The sequence below is a fragment of the Numenius arquata genome, chromosome 29 (genome assembly GCF_964106895.1).
Source record: "Numenius arquata chromosome 29, bNumArq3.hap1.1, whole genome shotgun sequence".
NCBI lineage: Eukaryota > Metazoa > Chordata > Aves > Charadriiformes > Scolopacidae > Numenius > Numenius arquata.
In genome coordinates this window covers 26331-47225 of record NC_133604.1, presented here as the reverse complement: position 1 = coordinate 47225, position 20895 = coordinate 26331, and the positions used below count along the sequence as shown (strand labels likewise).

The window sequence follows — 20895 nt, the reverse complement described above, 5'->3', positions numbered from 1 at the left end:
TGGGGTGAGGCAGGGCAGGGCCAGGAAAGGAGCAAGCGCTGATTACAGAAGCTGTGGAAAAAATGTCATTTATTTTATTTAATGGTCAGGCATCATGGATGGAATCCTCCTTTTCTATTTTTTTTAATGTTTTTGGTTTTTTTTGGCCTTGCTAGGGCTTTTTAGATTGGTGGCATTGTACAAATGAACAGCACGTGAGCTACGTCACTGTTTCCAAGAAGTCTGTCGTGTTTACTTACCTCTGGTCCTGTTAGAGGCCATCGAGTTCTGTGTTTTTGGCATTTCTCACTAGGTTTTGAATCTAGATTTATTATTTTTTTTAACCTTTTAGCCCACTTGACTAGGCTAACCCTCAGTTTGAGCTTGTCCACAAACTGATGCTGCTAAGATTTTTCACACCTGACCTCAGTAGAGAGGGACGGAGCCAGAGCAGGACGGTGCTAGACTCGAAGAAAAGGAGAAAAAAAGAAAAAGAAAGAAAAAAGGAAAAAAGGACTCATTCTGGGCATCACTGGGGTTCTGCTGCTATTGCGAGGAGATAAGCAAAGTCCGTGTCACCGAATCGGCCTTGAAGTCGTTGCTCCGTTGCGGGGAGACGAGCCACGGCGTGAGTGCGCTCGTGCCAGCGAGGATGGAGACCCGGTGGTGAAGGAGCGGGATCGTCGCCCACACGGGCATTTCCCGGGCCCCGGCCCGAGCAGGGAGCGGGGCTGACGGCTTCTTGCTTGTGCCCTGAGACCCCGTCTCCGGAGGAGTGACACCAGCTCCCTGAGGAGCCCGAGCGGCGCCGGGGGGAAGAGGCAGCTGCGTGAGCGGAGCGGTCTCCCGGAGGAGTCGCTGAACTGGAGAGGGCAGGGGCGGCGGGTTCCTGCTGTGGGGTCGGCTGCTCCTTGGGAGATATTTCGTGGTGGCACGGTCACACCTGACTTCTGCTGGCCCGCAGCTGGCCACCGAGAGCGTGCCAATGTCCCCTCCGCTCTCCTCTGCCGGCGCGGTGCGTCCCGAAGTGCCGGATGCCAGAGAGCGGCGTCGCTGCGGCCGCGCGGGTCCCGGCATCGAGACGTGATGAAGCTTTGCCTTAACTCCCAGGAAGGTACCTTTGAGGACTCTCCTCTCCACCGAAGGGACAGCCCCCTCCCGCCGCCGCCCCCGTGGATCGCCCCGTCCCGGACTTGTCTCGTGGCAAACGTGTGGCGCAGGATGGCGTCGGTGCGACGTGAGTTGGTTCACCTCTGGTCGGATGGGGCTGTAACTTCAAGCAGGCGCCGGCCGGGGGCTGCGGCGGCCGGTGGGAGCCTCAGCTCGGCCTCTCCCTCTCGGGCGCGGGACCCTCCTCGGCACGGGGGGGCTCTCCCGGCCGCGCTGGCGAGGTCAGCCTCGTGCCGGCAGTGTTTACACCGAGAAGGGTGGGGATCGGCTTTTTCCCATGTTATCCTGCTGTGGGGCAGAGGTGGAGAGGAACAAATATTTCCGATGCCGCAGCATGAGTTATGGCTGCCCTTAGGTAACTCATTCTACCTCACAAACAGGAAGCGCTCAGGGCTTTCAAGCCGCAGTCGTAGTAATTTGGCTCCTGCGCTCCTGTAACGATGTGCTGTTACAAAACAAAACTAGTGATTTGCAAACCCTGTAAACCCGTCCCGCTTTCCCCTCCTCTCGGGGGGAAGCGGCAGAGGAGCGGCCTGGGCTGGACGCGTGGTCGGTGAGCTCGGAATTCTCGGGGGTCGCTCCCCCCCCCCCCCCCCGCTCCCCTGTGGCCTTGGGCAAGTCACTTCACCTCTTTGCCTCAGTTTCCTCATCTGTAAAATGAGGGTGGTGACGCTTGTGGCACCTACCTACCTCCCGGGAGCGCGGCGGAGATCGCTGGCTCGTACCTGCAAAGCGCCTGGGAGACGCGGGGCGCTCAGTGAACGCTGACCTTCCGCCTCCCAGGGAAACCGCAGCCTCCATCTTTCCCTGCTCTGTGCCACTTCCTCGGCCTGGCCCGCTCGGGTCACTCCTCTTACAGCCTCCCCGGCGAAAGCAAACCTCCCTTTAGCCCCGTCTCAGCGCTGTGAAACCAGCTCTGGAGCAATATAAGAAGTGGGGAGGGGCTGGGGGGGCAGGAATGTGTGTGCTGGTGGGGGGCAGCGGCGCTGTGCTGTCCCCTGGGGTTTGGGGAGCACGTCTCCCCGTCGGCCGGGAGCTGGAGGAGTTCGCATCCCGGGAGAGAGGAGTTGGAGGGTGTGGAGGTGTGGGGCGGCTGGAAGCCCCTGCCCCTCGGCTCCATCCATCCTTACATCCCTGCGTTTCCACCGCGGCGGCTCCGGGTCCGGCCCCGCTGTGACGGGGGACGAGACAAGAGCCGTGTCCCCGCCGGCCGTGCTGAGCCCTGCCTGGACCTAACGACCCTTCCCAGGCGGCTCCTTCATCCTGCGCATGTGTCCCCCGCAGTCACCCCACGGACCCGCAGCGCCCGAGTCCGACCCCGCTGCTCGGAGATGGGGAGGGAGGGACGGACCTTGCCGAGGAGGAAGGAGAGGATGGCTGAGGCCATCGGGAGTTTGTGTCATTTCCCCAGTCCCTGTAGCATTGGCCAAGTTTGGGGGCAGCTGACGCCGCCCTGTGTGGTGTTAAACTCTGTTTGTCCTGATTTTGGTGCCCGGAGCTGGTTTTCAGAGGGGGGGGAGGCACCGAGGTGATCCCGGACCCCGGGGCTGGGTCGTGTCCACCACTGGAGCTCTGTTTCCAAACCCCCTGGTACCAGTCAGCTGCTGGGCCACGGTGTGTGGTCGCTGCCTGGTCTGCGGAGCCGTGTTTAGTTTTAAAAAAAATATATATCATTTTGAGAATGCGTGGCACTCTAGAAAAGCGCGGGAGGTGGCGGTGAGTTGGTGGAGGCTCCTCTGAGGAGCTCGTGGAGTTGTCCTGGGGGTGGCTGGTGGAGAGGAAGGGATGAGACCTGCTCTGGAGATTGCTATGAAGGATGTGAGGGGGGCAGCGAGGCTCGGGAGAGCCGAGTCCTTGACGCCTCGAGACCCTCCTAAAATGTCCCAGAAGCTTTGATGAGCTTTTGGGTGGGTTTGGGTGCTGCCGCGCAGAAGCATCTGCAGCCCCGCGTCTAGATAAGCTGTGAAGCAAAAGCCTTTTGTGCACATAAACCAAAAAAGAGAAGCTTTTACACTGAAACAGTAACGGGCAAAGCAAGCCCACCCTTCTGGACACAGGGACGGGAAAGCAAAAGCCCACCCCATCTTCTGGGACGGGGGGAGCGCTCGGGTCCCTGGCATTTCTGCGTCTCGGATTCTTTCCTGTGTTATAATGGATTATTCCCACATGAAACACCCTGAGATCAGCAGCGAGTCCCATCTGATGGGGGGGATGCCGGGATGGATCCAGGGGTTTTCCCAGGAGGGGTCAGAAACCTGCGCCCTCCCTCCCCCGGCCTGTCCTGCGCCTCTCCAGGGCTCTGTCGTCCCCGTCCCCTCGGCAGCCCGGCTGTCCCCGAGCCCGGGGGAGCTCCAGCGCTCCCCTGGGAAGCAGCACGGATGGAGTGAGGGGGCTTGGCCAAGCCCCCCTGGGCTGCGTGTCCCCGAGGGGCCGTAGCTCCGTCCTGGCTGCGTGGCGATGGAGGCACTCGGTGATGGCCGGGGGGCTCTGGGCCGGCGGCACAGGGCTGTGTGTGCCGGGAGGGGGGGGCAGCCGTGCACAGCCCTGCACCGGGGTCCACGCACCGTTTGTGGCATCGGGGGGGGCCGCGGCTGATGCTCCATCCCTGGATCTGTTGGCTCAGCCCCCTCCCCGGCCCCGCTGTCCCTCCGTGACCACGGGGACGACACTTACCTACCTCGCCCGGGGCAGCCGCGAGGTTTAACTCGTGTCTGCAAAGTGCTTTGGGATCCTGGGGGGGGGGCACGGGAGGGGAAGTGCTCCCCCGGGAGCGGTGCCGGCGGCGTTGGCAGAGAGCGGACGGGTCACAGGTCCCCGCGCGAAACCCTGGCACAAAATCCCCCCCCCCCCCCCCCAAAGGCAGCGCTTCGAGTCTTGCTCCCCATTTCTAAAACGCAAAGTTCAGTTTGATTCTCCCCTTTCTCAAAGGATCCAGGTCTCGTATCAGAATAATTAAGCAGAAGAAAGAAAAAGAGTTGAATTGCTGTCTAACCTTTTTGTTAAGTTAATAGTAGGTACTGACCTCCTGATATTTAAGTGTTTACTATCTATTTGCTGTAAAGTTTTGTATATTTTGTAAACTTCCCCCCCAAATAGTAGATGTCTAAAATCGTTGTACATCGGGTTCTTTTATACTCCATTGTTCAGCACAAAGTGTGGTTTTTATTTAGAATAATAAAATGGAAAACGTTGACCTCTTGTACCTCGCTTCTTTACAAAACTTGTTTCTTCAAATGTGCGGATTGGCATTTCTGTCCCTTGGGGGGGGGGGGGGAGCGCGTGAGCCCTTCCTGCTCTCCTGCTCCCGTGCTGGGCTCCGCAGGGATCGTGGCGCGCGTCCAGGGGCCTCTTCCTCGCCGGCTCCTCAGCGGCCGGAGCAGAGCCAGGAGAAGGGGGCTCTGGACTTTCTGCGGGCTCTTTCCTCGGCAGGTTGGGAGCAGAGCCCTCGTTAGGAGCCGGTTAGGAAGTTCCCGGGGTTTGTGCTCCTCCATAAGCCTTTTCCATGTGTTCCGGTGAGCCCTGGACCGTCGCAGACGGGGAGCTGTTGCCCGGCGAACGCTGCTCTTCTCCGGCACCAGGCTTCCGTCCCTCCCGGTACGGGGTCGGAGCGACCTGGGGTCGGGGCGACCTGCCATCGGCCGAGGTGGCCGGTCTCGGTTGCCGCTGGAGCCGCTCGGGCAGCGCTGCCCTGGGGAGAGCATTCCCGCTGGGATGGGACCGGTTCCCCATCCCGGTGACCAGCAGCGGGCACTGGAAATTCAAACCGGGAGGGCGGCCCAGGGGTTTATAGCCGGGAATCGCTGAAGGAGCCCGTGGTGGGGCCAGTTTGCCCTCGGGGATGGTGGTGGCTTTAAAGGGACGTCTGAGGGACCCGGCTAAAGGACGTGCCGGGTTTCAAGCCCCCACCCCCGGGAAGGTGTCACGGATTAACACCAACCGGCAAACGACCACCCCGCAGCCGCTCGCTCACTCCTCCCCCCGCCGCAGTGGGCCAAAACCAGGATATTTGGGTTTATTTGAGGCCACTCTGGCCCTGAGGTCTATGAACAGAGTTGCAGATACATCAGGAGGGTTTTAAAAAAAAATTTAATAGGTCAAATACCAAATTTTACATGTTTAAGTAACTTGAAATTGAATATATTGTTGTCCTGGTTATGTCACACATGAAGTGTCTCGTTATTGTGTATTTATCTGCAATTTCTTCATTGAAAATGGCAGAGTTTTAGCAAAAGGAAGCCTTAGGGAAGACTCTGGATCAAAGCTGTTGGTCGTGTCAGCGTGAGGCTGCCATCGCGGTCACCGGCCGGTCCCGGGTCCTGTGTTGGTGCAGATCCTGAAAGAAGCCTCTCCCCTGGGGGGGGGCTACAGCCGAAGTGGCTCCACACTCTCAGGCTGTGAAATTGTCTGTAAGAAACTTAATTAAGGAAGAGGAACGGCCGTGAGTTGCTTCCCTGAACAGGGGAGCTGTTGTGTCCCAGGGCCCTGGCTTCTTCCCCAGCTGCAGCACAAAGTATTTCTGTGTCAGAGACGGATTTGGCTTTTTCTGTCGACGCCGGTGCCCCCCAGAAGTGGGAAGGAACGTCCCCGTGCACAAGGAGCGCTGGAGTATTTGGTGCTTCACCCTGTCTCAGAGCCCCTGGAAGCAGCAAAGCCGTTCCCGGCCAGTCCCGAGATAAGGGGCGTCCGTGTTAACACCCCCCCCTCCCCGGCTCCTGGGCTTCTCCCGCAGCCCGGGATATCCTGCCCCCCCCTGTGCTCCGTGCTGCCAGCATCCTGTCCCTGGATTTGCTTATGCTTTGCTTTTTTAAAAATGTGTTTCTTGGGCAGCTCAAGGCCTTCGGTAGATTTATGGACTCCCTTCCAGCGACCGCTGCTCCCTCACCTTCCCCTGCCCAGGGCTCGACCCGCAGCACGTGGCGGCAGCGTCCGGATGGCGATGAACTTTCTCCGGATGCTCCAGGGTTTCTGTACGGGGCGGAAAAGCGCCCAAAAACCCACCGGGAGATGCTCCAAAGGAGGCTGGGATTAACAGGAGGGGTCTCCTGCTGCAGAACACAAACTGGGGACCCCCACCTCCGCTGCCACCAGTCGTCGGTTTGGAAGCAGCTGAGCCCAGTCAAACCCAGTTTTAACCATCGCTAATTGGCTGCTGGGTTTGCAAAATTGCTGTCAACGAGTTGCTGATCTCGAATCGTTCCTCCCCTCGTTAAAGCCCAGGTCTGGGTCACGCTCAGCCCCTCGCGGTCGCGTTGCCTTCATTTCTGTAAAATCAGGCTTTCGGCCGTTTGCCGGGCACGGGGGGGGGCGGGGGGAGGTTTGTGTTTCCTCCCTCCTGCTGGGGATGGCATCGCGGCAGAGGGGCCGCGTTCACCGGGCACCCCCGCGGCGCGGTGCATCCGCAGCACGTGTGGAAGTGAAAGTCGAGGGCTGCAGAAGAACTTGTGGGGAAGGGAAATGATCGAGTGCCCCCAGCCCCGCGGCTCGGGGCGGGGGGTCAGGTCCCAGGGGCCGGATTTGCGTTCAGACTTCCGAGCAGGCAGAGTAATGCACTTTATTACTGCAAGTGTTTCTTTCAGAAAACAGGAAATATCTCTTTCTGGAGTTCTTTCTTTAGCTAAATAGACCTGACAGAGCAGCTCATCACAGGCGAGATGCCCACAGCTCCCCGCAGCATCGCTGGGCACCCTGCCCTGCCCCGGAGCACGGGGGGCGGGGGGGCAGCGAGAAGTGCTGTTTAAAAGCAAAGTGTCTGCTTGTCACCAGGAAAATCGATCTCACTGACCTCAGTGAGGACAGGGGGCTGCCCCCTGCCCCGCTGCCACTTGCCAGCGACGAGGGGAGAGCCCGATCCCTCCCTTAATTGGGAGGGTTGTTGTCCTTTGTGATGACTATGGAATGCTGCGTGGTGGAGGAGGAGGGGTCTGCGCCCTTCTGGCTGCCTTGGTCTTTGGGGATGTACTTAACCACGGCGGAGATGAGCTTGCTACGGAAGTTTTTGCTGAGGAAGTTGTAGAGAATGGGGTTGATGACGCAGTGGAGCAGGGTGAAGCAGTCTATGATGTCGTAGAAGAAGTAGAGGAAGTGGGCGAAGGTGCAGTGGAGGATGATGTGGTTGCCGTCGAGGGTGAGCAGCGTGAGCATGATGTGGAAGGGCAGCCAGCTGACCAGGAACACCACGATGTAGGCGTAGATGAGCAGACAGTGCTTCCTGCTCTCCGGCTTGGAGCGCTTGATGAACCTGGCCGTCAGGATGTTGAAAACGGTGATGATGGGGAAGGGGATGAGGAACCCGATGGTGGTGGTGGCCAAGCTGACCGCCAGCGCCCACTCGTCATAGGTCTCGAAGGGGGCCATGAAGATGCAGATGGGCTCCCCCGTATTGACCAGCTGCATGTGAGCAACCTCCAGGAAGGGGATCGCTGCTGCCAAGACCCAGCTGCAGGCGCAGATGATGCGGCGCACGCGGTGCTGGTGCTTGCGCCAAAAGAGGGAGGAGCTGGTCAGGGACACGTAGCGATCCACGCTCAGGCAGGTGAGGAAGAAGATGCTGGCGTACATGTTGGCAAAGTAGAAGTAGTGCGTGAAGCGGCAGAGGAAGCTGCCCCAGAGCCAGGTGTAATCCAGCATCACCTCCAGCATCCAGATGGGCAGCGAGAGCAGCACTCCGAGGTCGGCGATGGCCATGTTGATAATGTAGAGGTTGACCAAGCTCTTGTTGCCCCGCGTCTGCCAGTTGACCCAGATGACGAGGAGGTTCTCCACCAAGCCCACCACAAAGATGACCAGGTAAAGGATGAAGAGAATCACCCGCTTGATGTTCTCATCCAGGCTGAACTCGCAGAAGGTGTAGGTGTAGTTCAGGAGGTGGAACAGCTCGGACCAGTTGTGGTAGTCCCCATACTCGTTCAGAAGAGTGTGCGTCTCGGCGGGGGCAGTGGTCGCCTCAGCCATCCTGGTAGCTGCACGGAAAGAGAAAGCGGTGAGATTTGGCTCAGCGGCAGCACTGAGCCGGACAGCCCGAAAATACAGAGAAACAGCCCATCTCTGCTGTCAGAGCTCAGTCCTCGCGGGAGGCTCTGAAAGGGCTCTTCTGTGTTATTTTTTTAATCCGGTTTTTACTCCTATGGTGACTTCCCACATCAACCCTCAAAAGATGCTGTATCCACATCAGACGATAACCTCGCATCCCAGAGAAAGCGCAAGCCTCAAACAGCAGCCGCCCACGCACCCACACACGCTCCCAGGTGGTGGCTGTCCCCAGGTGGTGGCTGTCCCCTGTCCCACCGCCTGCTCGGCCGGGGACCGGGGACCGGCAGCGCTGGGGACCGACGGAAGGGAGGTGAAAGCCCCCGCCAGCCCCGAGGCTCGGTGACATCGGTGACAGCAGAAACGGAGCTGAGGACCCGGGAGCGCAGCGACCTTCGGGCGGGACCCCCCCGCCGCGCTGCCCCCCGCCACCCCCGGAGCTCAAGGTCCTGCGGCCACGGAGCCCGGGGGAATCCCGGCCCTTGCATCCAGCAACCGGCTGCGAGGCGCCCGAGGCACCGGCACCGTCGGAGGCGGCGGGGACCGCGTCTGCTCGGCTCCGCGCCAGCGGGACACCCCCCCGACACCCCCTCCGACCCGCCTTGGCGTGCGGTCGCTTCATAAACCCGGCCCGGCCGCCCTCGCCCTGCCCGTCTGGGGACCGCTGGGACTTCCAAGTAGGTGACAAAATTATAAGCTTAAGGGAAATGCAGTTGACCTTAACATCCTTTTATTGCCCAAAGTGCGAGAGCTCCGACCCCAGCGCAGCTGCATCCGCACGGCGGAGCCGCCGCGGGCCCCGTCCAGCCTCGGGCCGCCGGCAGAGCTCGCCGGACCGGCCAGCGGCTCGCCCGGGGGAACCGGCGGAGCCCCCCGTGCCGCCGGGACGTCTCCGCGGCACTCGGAGCCCGGGGGAGTCGGGGACCGGCCCCCGCAAGAGCATCGGCCCCGCGGCGAACGGCTGCGCCCGCCCGGAGCCGAAACGGCGGCGGGGGGGGGGGGGGGGGGGAGAGGAGAGCGACCCCCGGGGATGGAGCCCGTCCCCCCGTCCCCGTCCCCGGGGCTCCTGCGGGTCCCGGGAGAGGCCGGTGGGAGAGGGGGCAGGCGGGCGCGGGGAGGCGGCGGTGTCTCACCGGCGGGGGGGGGCTGCTCGGGAGCGCGGCGATCCCGGCGATGCTCTCGGCTCGGCGGCTCGGGCGCCTCTGGCAGCTCGGGGTGGGCTCCTCGGCTGCTTCCCGGCAGGAAATGACCGTCGTGGTCCCACATCCTGCGCCAGCCCCGCGCGGGTGACATTTCGCTCCAGTCCCGGCCCCGGGGCTCGGCTCCCGTTTTGATTTGGCCGCGGCGCTGGGGAGGCCGCGGGCAGGTGCCGGTGCGGGAGCGGCGGGTGCCTGAGGATGGAGCGGGGGTCCCCGGGCAGCCCCCCCCACACCCGACCGCTGCGGCCCCGCGGGGCTCGGGGGCTGGATCCCGCCGGGGTCCCGCTGCGGGCGGGGGGGGGGCGGAAAATCCATCCTCCGGGATGGACCCGGCTCCGGGAGCCCCGGGGGGTTGAGGCGCGTTAAAGGCGGGTTAAGGCGAACGTGCCACCGCCTGTCCCCGACGCCGGGGCGAGCTCAGGGATTCCTTTTGGGGGGAAAAGGGCCAAAAGGCGACCGTCTCTGCCAGGTCAGCGCTCCCGGTCGCTCCGCGCTGTCGCGGGAGTTGACGGCTGTCGCCGCAGAAACACCTCTGGCCGGGCAGCGATTAATCGCGGAGCCGTGACCGCCTGGCAGTTTTGCAGGGGAAGGGAGGGGGCTCGAGCCTTGCCCCGGCGCTGGGGAGGGGGCTGATAGGCAGAAAATTTTGCATCAGGCTGCAAGTCCTGCGAAACAATTGCAGGAAATCTCCTTTTCGAGTGCAGACGAGACTCTGCGATCAACAATCGGCTCGGAAGGAAGGCAGCGCCGAGCGGGGAAACGCGAGGGCTCCGATAACCCCGGGGCTCACAACAACAAGCCCGGCGCCGGTGACCCCGAGTGCGACGGGGCTCGGGGGGTCGCGAAGGGCCGCCCGATGGGCTGGGGGGGGGGTGGTGGGGGGGGGGTTGCCGCCCGGGGAGGCAGCGATGCCGTTCTGATGCCATTAAACAGGTCAGGAAATTTCCACACCGAACTCTCCGGGGGGGCTGCCGATCCCGGCGGGGGCGGCGAAGCCCGGGAGCCGTGGGGGAGGCTCAACCCCTTCTCCCCATCCCTGCCGCGATGCCCGGGGTGCCCCGAGGCTCTCGGCACCCAAACCGTGCCCAGGAGCCCCCGGCCTCCCTGAGGGTCCCATTCTCCCCTTCGTCTGCAGATAAGGGGGGAAAATGCCGTTTCCTTCCCTCTCTCCCCCCACTCCCCTCCCGAAAGCGGCCGCTTGCACCCGAACGGGTCCTTCGGGGGTCGGGCGGACCCCGATAATGCCCCCCCCCCCCCCCCCGGGCCTGACCGGTTCCTCCTCCACCTGCCAGCGCTGCGGGGATAAATACAAACCCCGGGTCTCCCCCGGCCGCCGCCAGCCCGGTCCCACCGTAGGGGGGGGGCGGGGGGGAGAGCACAGACCCGGAGCGGGGTGGGCTCCGGGCGGCGGCGGCGCCGGGATCTGCCCTCCCCCGGGCAGGCGCGGCCGTGGCCGCGGTGTCGCAGCCCGTCCCCTCGGGGACACGCGGGCCCGAAACGTGACGGGCGGGGGCTGCGGGGGACGCCCCGCTGGTTTGCTAAGCCCGGCCAAGCGTTGAGAAAAGCTTTCCCGGGGGGGGGGGGGAGGGGGGGGGGAGCGGCTCCGCGGGCTGTAACGCGGCTGCACAAGGGCCCTGCGCGCTGCCCCCCGTCCCCCCCCGCGGCTCCTCGTCCCCCCCAGCTCCGCCGCAGCCTGGGGGTGTGTGTGGGGGGGTGGGGGTCTCGGTCACGCGTGGGCTCAGCCGCTGCGGGAGCAGCGCGGGGCTGCTGCTAAAGCTGCTCTTACCCCGCAAGCACAAGATCAGAGACCCAGCCCCCAGCTGGTCACCACTAATCAGCCTTTAATTAGAGGCGTGAGCGGTGCGGGAGTCACCGCCCAGGTGCCGGCAATATCCCGGGCTGGGGAACCACGGCGCCTTTTCCAGCGCGTCCTCGGGCGGCGGAGCCGAGAGCTTGTCCCGCCGGCTGGGGGGGGTGTGTGTGAGCAGCGAGGGGGGCGATGGGGGCGAGGGGGAGCTGAGGAGCAAAGCCCCGGCAAGGTTGAGCTGGACAAACACGGGGAAGAGCCGGGATGCGGCAGAGCGGGGGGTCCCGGCGGAGCTGGGGTGAAGCTCAACCGGCTTTGGGGAACCTTTGCAAAGAGGGGGTGCTCTCTGCAGAAAGCATCAGGCCTGAAAGGAAAACATCCTTAAGGAGGTCCCAGGGCAGCAGCCCCCCCCCCCCCCCCCCCCCCCCGGCGCAGGGCAGGGACGGGGACCCAGAGCCCCGTGAGGGTGGGCCGGACCCCCCAGCACAGCCACCGGCCCCCTGAAGGGCTGCGGGGACAGAGACGATCCCCAGTGGTGGTGCAGCCCCCCCCGGGCCACGTTGCGATGTCAGGGCCAGCCCGACTCCGGCTGCCGGGTCAGGTCCCCATCTGGAAAGTCCCGGAATTATCTGACCAGGATTGTGGCCAAAAATGGGAAAACACTGAGCAAAGTCAATCAAGGCGTGAGCCTGAGACCCTTGGAGCTCTCTGGGGTGGGACAGGCTGTGACCCAGAACCCCCCCTCCCTCCGGAGCTGGGATGCCCCACGGGGGATTTCACAAGGTTTCAAACACGGGAGGAGGGCCGGTAATTCACTTCAAGTGGATTTCTCGAGGCTCAAAGATCGTTTGATACCAATAATTTACTACTGATTGCAAAAAGAGAAAGATCTTTCTCACACAGTTTACCCTCTGTCTCTGTGTGTGTCTGGTTTGATTTTGGGAGCTCTGTCCTGAGTCTCGCGTGAACCATCCTCAAATCTTTAACTAAGTCACTGTATTGATTAAAGCACATTTTATTAAATCACCCTGTTAATTGGCTGACGATTAATATTGTTAAATATCATGCAACCTAATCCCGTGATTTATCATAACAGCATTAATAAATCTTAAATTGCTGCTTTCTCAAAGGTGTGCAGGATCCCAAAACAGCTCATTGGTGACAGACTGGTGTAGTCGTCGGGATCCTAAATCTAAACTCACGGCACCCTCTGAGTTTGGGGGTCCCTGCAGGCAGCCCCTCTCTTTGCACCAGCTTTATTGAGCAGGTTAACAGGGACCCGAGGCCGGTGGGGGCCCGCGGGCGCTGTGGCCACATCGCCGGCGTGGTGGCCGTCCTTAGGGGCGTGCAGGCGTCCCCCCGGCAGGGACAGGGAGGAAGAGGCCGATGATGGCATCGGTGAGCCAGGCCGGGCAGTAGCTGAGGGGCAGGAAGAAGAACCGGGCATCCCAGCCGGCTGCGTACCGGCTGCGGGGGCAGCGGGTGAGCAGCGCGTGCTCCACGGTGCCGGTGACCCGGGAGAGGCGGGGGCTGCTCAGGCGGTGCAGCAGGATGGTGCTCTTGATGTCTGGGTGAGCAGAGGGGGGGTCAGCCCGGCCTGGCCCGTCGGCGATGGAGGGGTTACTGGGGAGGGCCGGGGGTCACCGGGGACGTACTCACAGGTCTCCAGGTAGTGGCGGCCATAGGTTGCCCGGGTCTCCGCCGGGAGCCGTTCCCAGAGGCGCTCGAAGCCCTTCACCACCGTCGCAGGGTCGGTCATCCCCGTCCGGAAGCCGCCGGGTTCGATGATGGAGACCTGCACCCCAAAGGGTCGCATCTCGCGCCTGGCAGGGGGGCAGGCATCAGCCATGTGGGGTGAGGTAGAGCCTGTGACACCCCCCCCAGGCACCCCGTTGTCCCCTGGGGGGTGCAGGGGAGCTGCCTCCTCCTCACCCAGGGGTTTCTTGAAACCCTTCTTCTGGTTGCACAACGGCTGCTCCAACCGTGCCCCCATTTCCCAACCTGTGGGTGACCGGGTGGGTATTTCACAAGCCCCCCCGCCCCGGGCTCACTGCTCTGCTTTGCGGGGACTGATGTAAGTGGGTGCAGCGTAAAACCCTGTGTGGGGAAAGTGGGGCAGAGCCTCCCGGCACATCTGTGCCCACCAACGCGCACGGCTGCCGGACAAGCCCTGGCACAGGGAAGCACCGGGGACCACCGGTGGCCACCACTGCCGTACCTGAGGGTGTCGGAGAAGGCCTCCACACCGAACTTGGAGATGCAGTAGCCTCCCCCGAAGGAGGCGAGCCGGCCCATCACGCTGGCCACATTCACCACCCGGCCCCGTGCCTGCCGCAGCAGGGGCAGGAGGCTCAGCGTCACCTCGATGAGGCCGACCAGGTTGACGTCCAGCACTTTGACAAAGTCATCCTTAGTCAGCCACTCGTTGGGGGCGGTGGGAATGGCGATCCCTGCATTGTTCACCAGCCCCCAGAGACCTGGGAGAGGGGATGGGATGAACCGGGGCTGCTCCCCTGCCCACGGCCCCGTTCTGGCACTGCCTGTGCCGGCACAGGTCGGCGGGGTGATGGGGGTGATGATTGGGGGGGGGTGTTCACCCCGTCATACCTCGGTCGCCCACACGCTCCCGGACCCAGGCGGTGGTGGCGGCGATGCTCTGGCTGGAGGTGACGTCCAGCAGGATGGTCTGCAGCCGCGGCGAGGCGGCCGCCCGCAGCCGCGCGGCCCCGGTGTCGGTCAGGCAGGCGGCCAGCACCCGCAGCCCCCGCGCCTCCAGCTGCCGCGCCAGCAGGTTCCCGAAGCCGCTGTCGCAGCCCGTGATCAGCACGTACTTCTCCGAGAGCCCCGGTACCGTCTGCCGCTCCCGGTGCCAGCGCCGCAGCAGGTACAGCCCCGCCAGCACCGCCGCCAGGTACAGCCACATCCTCGGCACTGGTTCGGCAACAGCCTCCTGTGCCCTCCGTGTCCGTGCCCCACATACAGGTCCCGGGATGTGGGACCAGCCCCTGCCTTCGGGCAGTGCTTATCCCAGTGCTGCTCTGGGACAGGCTGGGGCAGAGGCAGGATTGCGGCAGCGCCTCGGGGAAAGATTTGTGTTTCTCCATTGCAATTCTCGCCACAGATCCATGTGCCAGGAGCTCTGCTTTGGCCGTTAATGGCAGTTTGTGCCGGCAGGGTGGGTTCGGCCGCACCACGGAGCTGGATTTGGCTGAACTCTCCGAGCACCATCGGCAGCTCCCGGCCCTGGGCTCCTCCCTCTCGCCCGGCTTCACTCCATCCCTTTGCCCCGGGATGATCCCTGGATGAAGAGGCCACGAAGCTGCCGGGGTGAGCCTGGACGCAGGCAAAGGGGTGTCCGCAGCTGCAGCGGTGCCCGGGCACGGTTTGCTGGAGCGGGGCAGCCTTCACTGACCATGTCTGTGGGTCAGCAGAGCCACGCACAGAAGCAGACGCTGCCCGGGATGCCCGACGGGCACCAAGGAGGAAGAGGAGGATTCAACCAGAGGTTGAATCCTGAGGGCCCAGCCTCAGGGAATCTGCCCAGATTCGTAGGGGTTTGGTTTTTATCCATGTGTTAATTCCTGGGGTGTCAGCTCGGCCGAGCGCAGCTCTCGCAGCCCAGGGGAGGCTGGACCCCGCACGGAGCAGGCGCTCAGGGGAACGGCCGGAGACCCCAGGAGCTCCCGCGGCACAGCCCGGCACAGCCGGTGGTGCCGGTGCTGTTGGAGGAGCGGGGACACGGCCTCGGTGCCGCAGCCCCGACTGAGGCTGAAACCAAGCCCTGCCATGCAGGGAGGAGGAGTTGACTTTATTCAGAACCAAACTGGTCTGCGAGCGCGGGGCAGCAGGGGGGGAGACACCGAGTGAGAAATTTGGGAACCTCTTGGCCCGGTCTCGGCTGCGGTGACGCCAGATCCCACCCCGTGCTGTCGGGCCCTGCCTGCGCCGCGTCCCCGTCTCAGGCTTTCTGGGCAGGTTTGGGGTAGGACCAGGAGAAGATGAGGTCGGTGAGGGCTGAGGGCATGTAGCTGAGGGGGATGTAGAGCAGTTTGGCGTCCAAGCCCGCCGAGTAGCGGGTGCGGGGGTGGCGGCTGGTCAGCGCGTGCTCCATGCAGTCTGTCACCAGCCGCAGGTTGGGGCTGCATCTCTTCTGCATCTTCCTGGCTGATACCAAAACTGCGGGGGCAGAAAGCACCGGTCAGGATGCCGGACCGAGACCCTCCAGCCGAACGGCTCGGTGGGATGACAGGGTGGTGGGACACCCCGTGGCCCCGGGAACGTGCCTTGTGTCAGGAGAGAAACAGCATCCCTTAACTCTTAGGTGAGGTACTTACACTCCTTCATGTAATTCTGCCCATAACTCGCTTTGGTTTCCTCCGGGACCTTCTCCCAGATGGAATGAAAAGTTTTCTCCATGTTCTCGATGCTGGTGATCTGGGTCTTGAAGTAGCCTGGCTCGATCATGCTGACCTTCACCCCGAAGTGGCGCATCTCAAGCCTGGAAGGGATCAAGGCCCCGTGGGACACGGGAGCAGCACGCGAGTGCGTCTGCGGTGCGTGGGCTCCCGCGGGGGATGCCCAGCAGCCTCGTGCCAGGGGTCCGGAGGGATCCTGACGCCCCACGCCAGCCCTGGTTTGTGTCCAAGGCGGCGTGTGAGCAAACATCTGCTGAATCCAGCTGGGATGGGGCCAACGCAAACCCCAGGACCGCGGGGCCGTTGCCCGCAGGATCTGGTACGAGGGCGAAGTCCGATGGGGGAGGCTCAGCGCCGGGGGCAGGCGGTGCCAGCCGGAGTGGCCACAGCCTCCCCTCCGCTGGGGAGGTCATCGGGCAGGGGAATGAAATCAAAGCTCTGCCAAGTCCTTTGCTTTCCCGGACCCTGGGGCTGCCTCTGCGTGAGCTCGGCTGAAAGCGGAGCAGAGGCTGCCAGCGGCAGGTGAGGGTCCCCCCAGGCAGGAGATCGCTCCCGTGGGACCAAAGTCCCGCAGCTGCGGCACAAGGGGTCCTGGCATCTGGTCCAGGCTTTAAGCGCCCCCGCAGCCCTTCCCCTTGCGCTTCGGCAGCAGCTAAAGCGAGCTCTGCCCACGGTCACTCGCGGTCGCAGGAGGAAGGGCAGATGGAGGCTCCACTGGCCAAAGCCCAGAAAACCCAACTGGGAAACTGGGGCAGTGTCTGTGGTGCCGGACTTACCGGAGGCTGTCAGAGAAGGCCTCCACGCCATACTTGGAGATGCAGTAGCCTCCCCCGAAAAAGGAGACGCGGCCCATCACGCTGGCCACATTCACCACCCGGCCCCGTGCCCGCTTCACCAGGGGCAGGAGGCTCAGCGTCACCTCGATGAGGCCGACCAGGTTGACGTCCAGCACTTTGACAAAGTCATCCTTGGTCAGCCACTCGTTGGGGGCGGTGGGAATGGCGATCCCTGCGTTGTTCACCAGCCCCCAGAGACCTGGGAGAGGGGATGGGATGAACCGGGGCTGCTCCCCTGCCCACGGCCCCGTTCTGGCACTGCCCGTGCCGGCACAGGTCGGCGGGGTGATGGGGGTGATGATTGGGGGGGGGTGTTCACCCCATCGTACCTCGGTCGCCCACACGCTCCCGGACCCAGGCGGTGGCAGCGGCGATGCTCTGGCTGGAGGTGACGTCCAGCAGGACGGTCTGCAGCCGCGGCGAGGCGGCCGCCCGCAGCCGCGCGGCCCCGGTGTCGGTCAGGCAGGCGGCCAGCACCCGCAGCCCCCGCGCCTCCAGCTGCCGCGCCAGCAGGTTCCCGAAGCCGCTGTCGCAGCCCGTGATCAGCACGTACTTCTCCGAGAGCCCCGGTACCGTCTGCCGCTCCCGGTGCCAGCGCCGCAGCAGGTACAGCCCCGCCAGCGCCGCCGCCAGGTACAGCCACATCCTCGGGCACCGGGACGGGGATCGGGACCGGGAGCTCGGCGGGCACGGCGGCTGAGCGGCTCCGGACCGACCTGCCCGCGGCGCCGCTGTTAATGATTAATTAGCCTGGCTGAGGGCTCGAGAGCGGCTCTGGCGCAACGGCCGGAGGGGACGGCGGGGCCACCCGGTGCTACCGGGCTGCGGGGGCGGCCGCGCCTCCCGCCCCGCCCTTCCCGGTGCTGCCGCCTCCCGCCCGACGGGCTCCCGGCCCCGGGGCTACGGGCTCTGCCCCGGTCCCGCGGCTCCGCCGGGTCGGGACGGGTCCAGTCGCAGCCGTGGGGCCGTCGGGGAATCGTTAACCCGGAGCGGTGAAGCGCCCGGGGGTTCCCGCACCCCTGCGCTCTGCCCCGGACGCCCCGGACCCCGGGACCCTGCTGGACCCCGGGCTCCCTCGGGTACCCCCGCCCCCCCCGGTGCTTTGCGCCCCTCCCGCGTGTCCCGGACCGCTCGTAGCCCCCGTCCCCGCTCCTCCCCGTCCCGACTCCCCGGGGCCGGACTACAGCTCCCGGCGGCCCCCGGGCGTCCGTCCCCGCCGCTTCCCGCCGCCGTTTCCCGCCATGGCGCGATTCGAGCCGGCGGCGCTGCCCGAGCTGCTCCCGGTCTTCTACCGGCGGCTCTTCCCGCACGGCGCCTACGGCCGCTGGCTCGGCTACGGCGGCGGTGAGCGGGGCGGGGGGCACGGCCGAGGGCTGCGGTACCGGGTCCCGGAGCACGTCGGGGGGCCGGGGCGCTGGGGCAGCGGCGGGTGGATGCACTGACCGGGGTCCGGGGGGAGCAGGGAACGGGGGGGCTCAGGAGTGCAGTGAGGGGGGGTTTGGGGAAACACATGGAGGCGTCCGGGCCCTCAGGGCCGTGTCGGGGCTGCCTTCCCCCCCTCCCAACCCATCCGCGCCCCCCCCCCAACCCGCCCGTAACCCCCCCAGTGGTGAAGAACTACTTCCAGCTGCGGGAATTCTCCTTCACGCTGCGGGACGACATCTACGTGCGGTTCCAGTCCTTCGGCAGCCCCCAGGAGCTGGAGCGGGAGCTGCAGAGAACCAACCCCTACAAGATCGACATCGGGGCCGTCTACTCCCACCGGGTGAGTCCCGCTCCCACCACGACCGGGAGCACGGGCACCGGCCGGCCCTGGGGGGTCGCAGCCCCCCTTCGGCTCGCAGGGTCCCTGTCGGGTGCTGAGCCCATCCCGTCCCACAGCCCAACCAGCACAACACGGTGCACCTGGGGGCCTTCCAGCCCCAGGAGAAGGAGCTGGTCTTCGACATCGATATGACGGACTACGACGACGTCCGGACGTGCTGCAGGTTCCCGGGGGGTGTTCACGGCACGAGCCAGAACAGGGGGCTGGGAGGGGGGTGCGGGGGCACGGGGCACAGCCTGACCCCCCACGCTCTGCCTCCAGCTCGGCCGAGATCTGCTCCAAGTGCTGGACTCTGATGACCATCGCCGTCCGCGTCATCGACCGCGCGCTTGTGGGTGAGGGTCTCAGGGACCCCCATGGACCTCATCCTTGTGCACCGAGGGCACATCCAGACCACGCTCTGTCCCACAGCAACGCCCAGACCCCCAAGGAGGGGCTGAAGCATCGCTCTCATGGGGCTGGAGGGCAGCGGAGGGTGCGCTGGTGCCCAGCGGGGTCTGCAGCGCTGCCAGGCTTGGGCGGACGCCACAGCCCCTCCCGACACGCTCCCGCAGCCCGGCTGTTCCCCCCGCAGAGGACCTGGGCATGAAGCATCGCCTGTGGGTGTACTCGGGCCGGAGGGGCGTCCACTGCTGGGTGTGCGACGACACGGTGCGGAAATGGTCCCCGGCGCTGCGGGCGGCTGCTGTGGAGTACCTGACCCTGGTGAAGGTGGGTAGACGGGGGGGGGGGGCGGGCACCCCCTGCCCGCCCCCCCAGCCTGACCACTGCTGTCCAACCTGCTCTAGGCGGACCTGCTTTGGCAGAGGGTTGGACTAGATGATCTCCAGAGGTCCCTTCCAACCCCATGTCATTCTGTGCTTCTGTCCCCCCCAGGGTGGAGCAGAGACCGTGAAGAAGGTGAACATCTCTGAGCCCGTCCACCCCTTCATCAGGTCAGTGGGGACCCCCCTGTCCAGCCCCCCGTCAGTGGCCACTGGCTGGGGGTGCTGAGCCTCTCCCCGCTCCGCAGGCGCTCGGTCAGTGTGGTGGAGAAGTACTTCGAGGCGTACGCGCTGGTGGGCCAGGACATCCTGGGCACTCCGGAGAGCTGGGAGAAGGTGCTGGCCCTCGTCCCAGAGGATATCCTTCTTGCAGCGGCCGTGCCGGGGGTGGAGGGAGGGTCCGTGGGGGGGCGCAGGGCCAGCAGTGCCCGCGATCAGCCTTGACCACCGGCCACAGCACCGCGAGCTGCTGCGGGGCGAGTTCCCCAAGAAGCGGGACTCAGTGCAGCGCTGGGAGCTGCTGAAGGGCAGGATGGAGCGGACGCGGGTGAGTGGCCATGGGGCTGCCCTGGGCGCTGCTGCCAACCCCCCGCTGCCCCCTGACACCCCTGTCCCCTCAGCGGATGGCGGGGACCGGGAAGAGCCCGGTGTGCTATGCGGACTGGGAGATCATGCTGCAGTACTGCTTCCCCCGCCTCGACATCAACGTCAGCAAAGGCGTCGGGCACTTGCTGAAGAGCCCTTTCAGCGTCCACCCCAAAACAGGTGGGTCTGGCGGCCTGTGGGGCCGGCACCCCGTGGGGACCCCCGTGGCTGGGCACCCCCGGCCGTGACTCCCCTCTCTTGCAGGTCGCATTTCGGTGCCCCTGGATCTGCAGAGGCTGGACCAGTTTGACCCGTTTGCTGTCCCCACCATCAGGTATGTGAGTGAGCAGGGCTGGCGGCACCGGGGGTCCCGGCTGTGCCCTCAGCCCCACCACGTCCCACCCTCTCCCGCAGCTCCCTGTGCCACGAGCTGGATGTGGCCAGTGACGACGGGGAGCAGGAGGACAGCGGGGAGACGGAGCCAAAGCGGCGTACACGGGGTGAGCAGGACAGGGACGGGGTGTGGGGGGGTCCCCACTGCCCCACTCCCGCTCCTGCTCAGCTCCCCAAATCCTCCAGACTACAAGAGGACGAGCCTGGCGCCCTACGTGCGGGTCTTCGAGCAGTTCGTGGAGGAGATGGAGCACGCCCGGAGGGGAGAGCTGCTCCGGAGGAGCGGTGAGAGCCGGGCAGGGATGGAGCTGGAGGAGGACCCCAGAGTGAGGACCCCGAAGCGGTCTGAGAAACTGCTCTTTTTCTGTAAAACTTCCCATTTCTCCTCTTCGCAGACCTCCAAGGAGAATTCTGAGGACTCGCTGCCGGGGGCCACGGTGGCAGCCCCGGTCCTCGCCGCAGGGCCGCCGAGGGACCAACTCTGCCATCGTCACCTCCACCGTCCTCACCTCCGCTGCCGGCTGCGGGGGTCCCGGTGCCGCGGAGCAGGGAGCCCGGCAGCCAGCGGCCATCCCGCCCCGGCTCCCTGCCCTGCTCCCACAGCCCCTTCCCCCATTTTGTACTTTTTCTACCCAAAGACCATTAAATGTCTCGGGTCTCCCCTGTGCCTGCGCCCTGCGACGCGCCGAGGCGGGAGGGGGCAGCGTCTGCGTCCCGACCCGGTACCTGGTGTTACCCTGCCCGGTACCCCGGACCCGGCCCACGGGGTCCCTGCCGCACACGGTCCCACGCCAGGCCCCACGGTCACGGCGTCTCAGCCCCGCACCCCGAGGGGCCCTACTCCCTTTCCACGGGGGTCCCTTCCCGACACCGGGGGGTCGCGGCCCGGCCGGGGC

The 20895-nt window shown here is 64.8% G+C and overlaps 4 protein-coding genes across 4 annotated transcripts; 1 reads left to right on the top strand and 3 right to left on the bottom strand.

The window, feature by feature from the left end:
* Window positions 1-7005: 7005 nt before the first annotated feature.
* ACKR5 (atypical chemokine receptor 5) lies at window positions 7006-8100 on the bottom strand. Its single transcript, XM_074164997.1, has one exon. The coding sequence runs from the start codon at window positions 8098-8100 to the stop codon at window positions 7006-7008; it is 1095 nt and encodes a 364-aa protein (XP_074021098.1).
* Window positions 8101-12518: 4418 nt separating this feature from the next.
* LOC141476329 (retinol dehydrogenase 16-like) lies at window positions 12519-14104 on the bottom strand. The gene is made up of 4 exons (XM_074164995.1): window positions 13789-14104; window positions 13400-13658; window positions 12841-13004; window positions 12519-12748 (listed from the first exon to the last, which is right to left on the bottom strand). Exons 1-4 carry the CDS (start codon window positions 14102-14104, stop codon window positions 12519-12521), a joined length of 969 nt encoding a protein of 322 aa, XP_074021096.1.
* A 1035-nt stretch (window positions 14105-15139) lies between these two features.
* Window positions 15140-17077, bottom strand: LOC141476264 (retinol dehydrogenase 16-like). The gene is made up of 4 exons (XM_074164907.1): window positions 16762-17077; window positions 16373-16631; window positions 15516-15679; window positions 15140-15357 (listed from the first exon to the last, which is right to left on the bottom strand). The coding sequence occupies exons 1-4, from the start codon at window positions 17075-17077 to the stop codon at window positions 15140-15142; spliced, it is 957 nt and encodes a 318-aa protein (XP_074021008.1).
* Window positions 17078-17673: 596 nt separating this feature from the next.
* PRIM1 (DNA primase subunit 1) lies at window positions 17674-20414 on the top strand. The gene is made up of 13 exons (XM_074164952.1): window positions 17674-17776; window positions 18040-18197; window positions 18314-18420; window positions 18519-18592; window positions 18832-18968; window positions 19134-19192; window positions 19270-19379; window positions 19477-19568; window positions 19642-19786; window positions 19871-19940; window positions 20021-20106; window positions 20186-20284; window positions 20395-20414. Exons 1-13 carry the CDS (start codon window positions 17674-17676, stop codon window positions 20412-20414), a joined length of 1260 nt encoding a protein of 419 aa, XP_074021053.1.
* The last annotated feature ends 481 nt before the right edge of the window (window positions 20415-20895 follow it).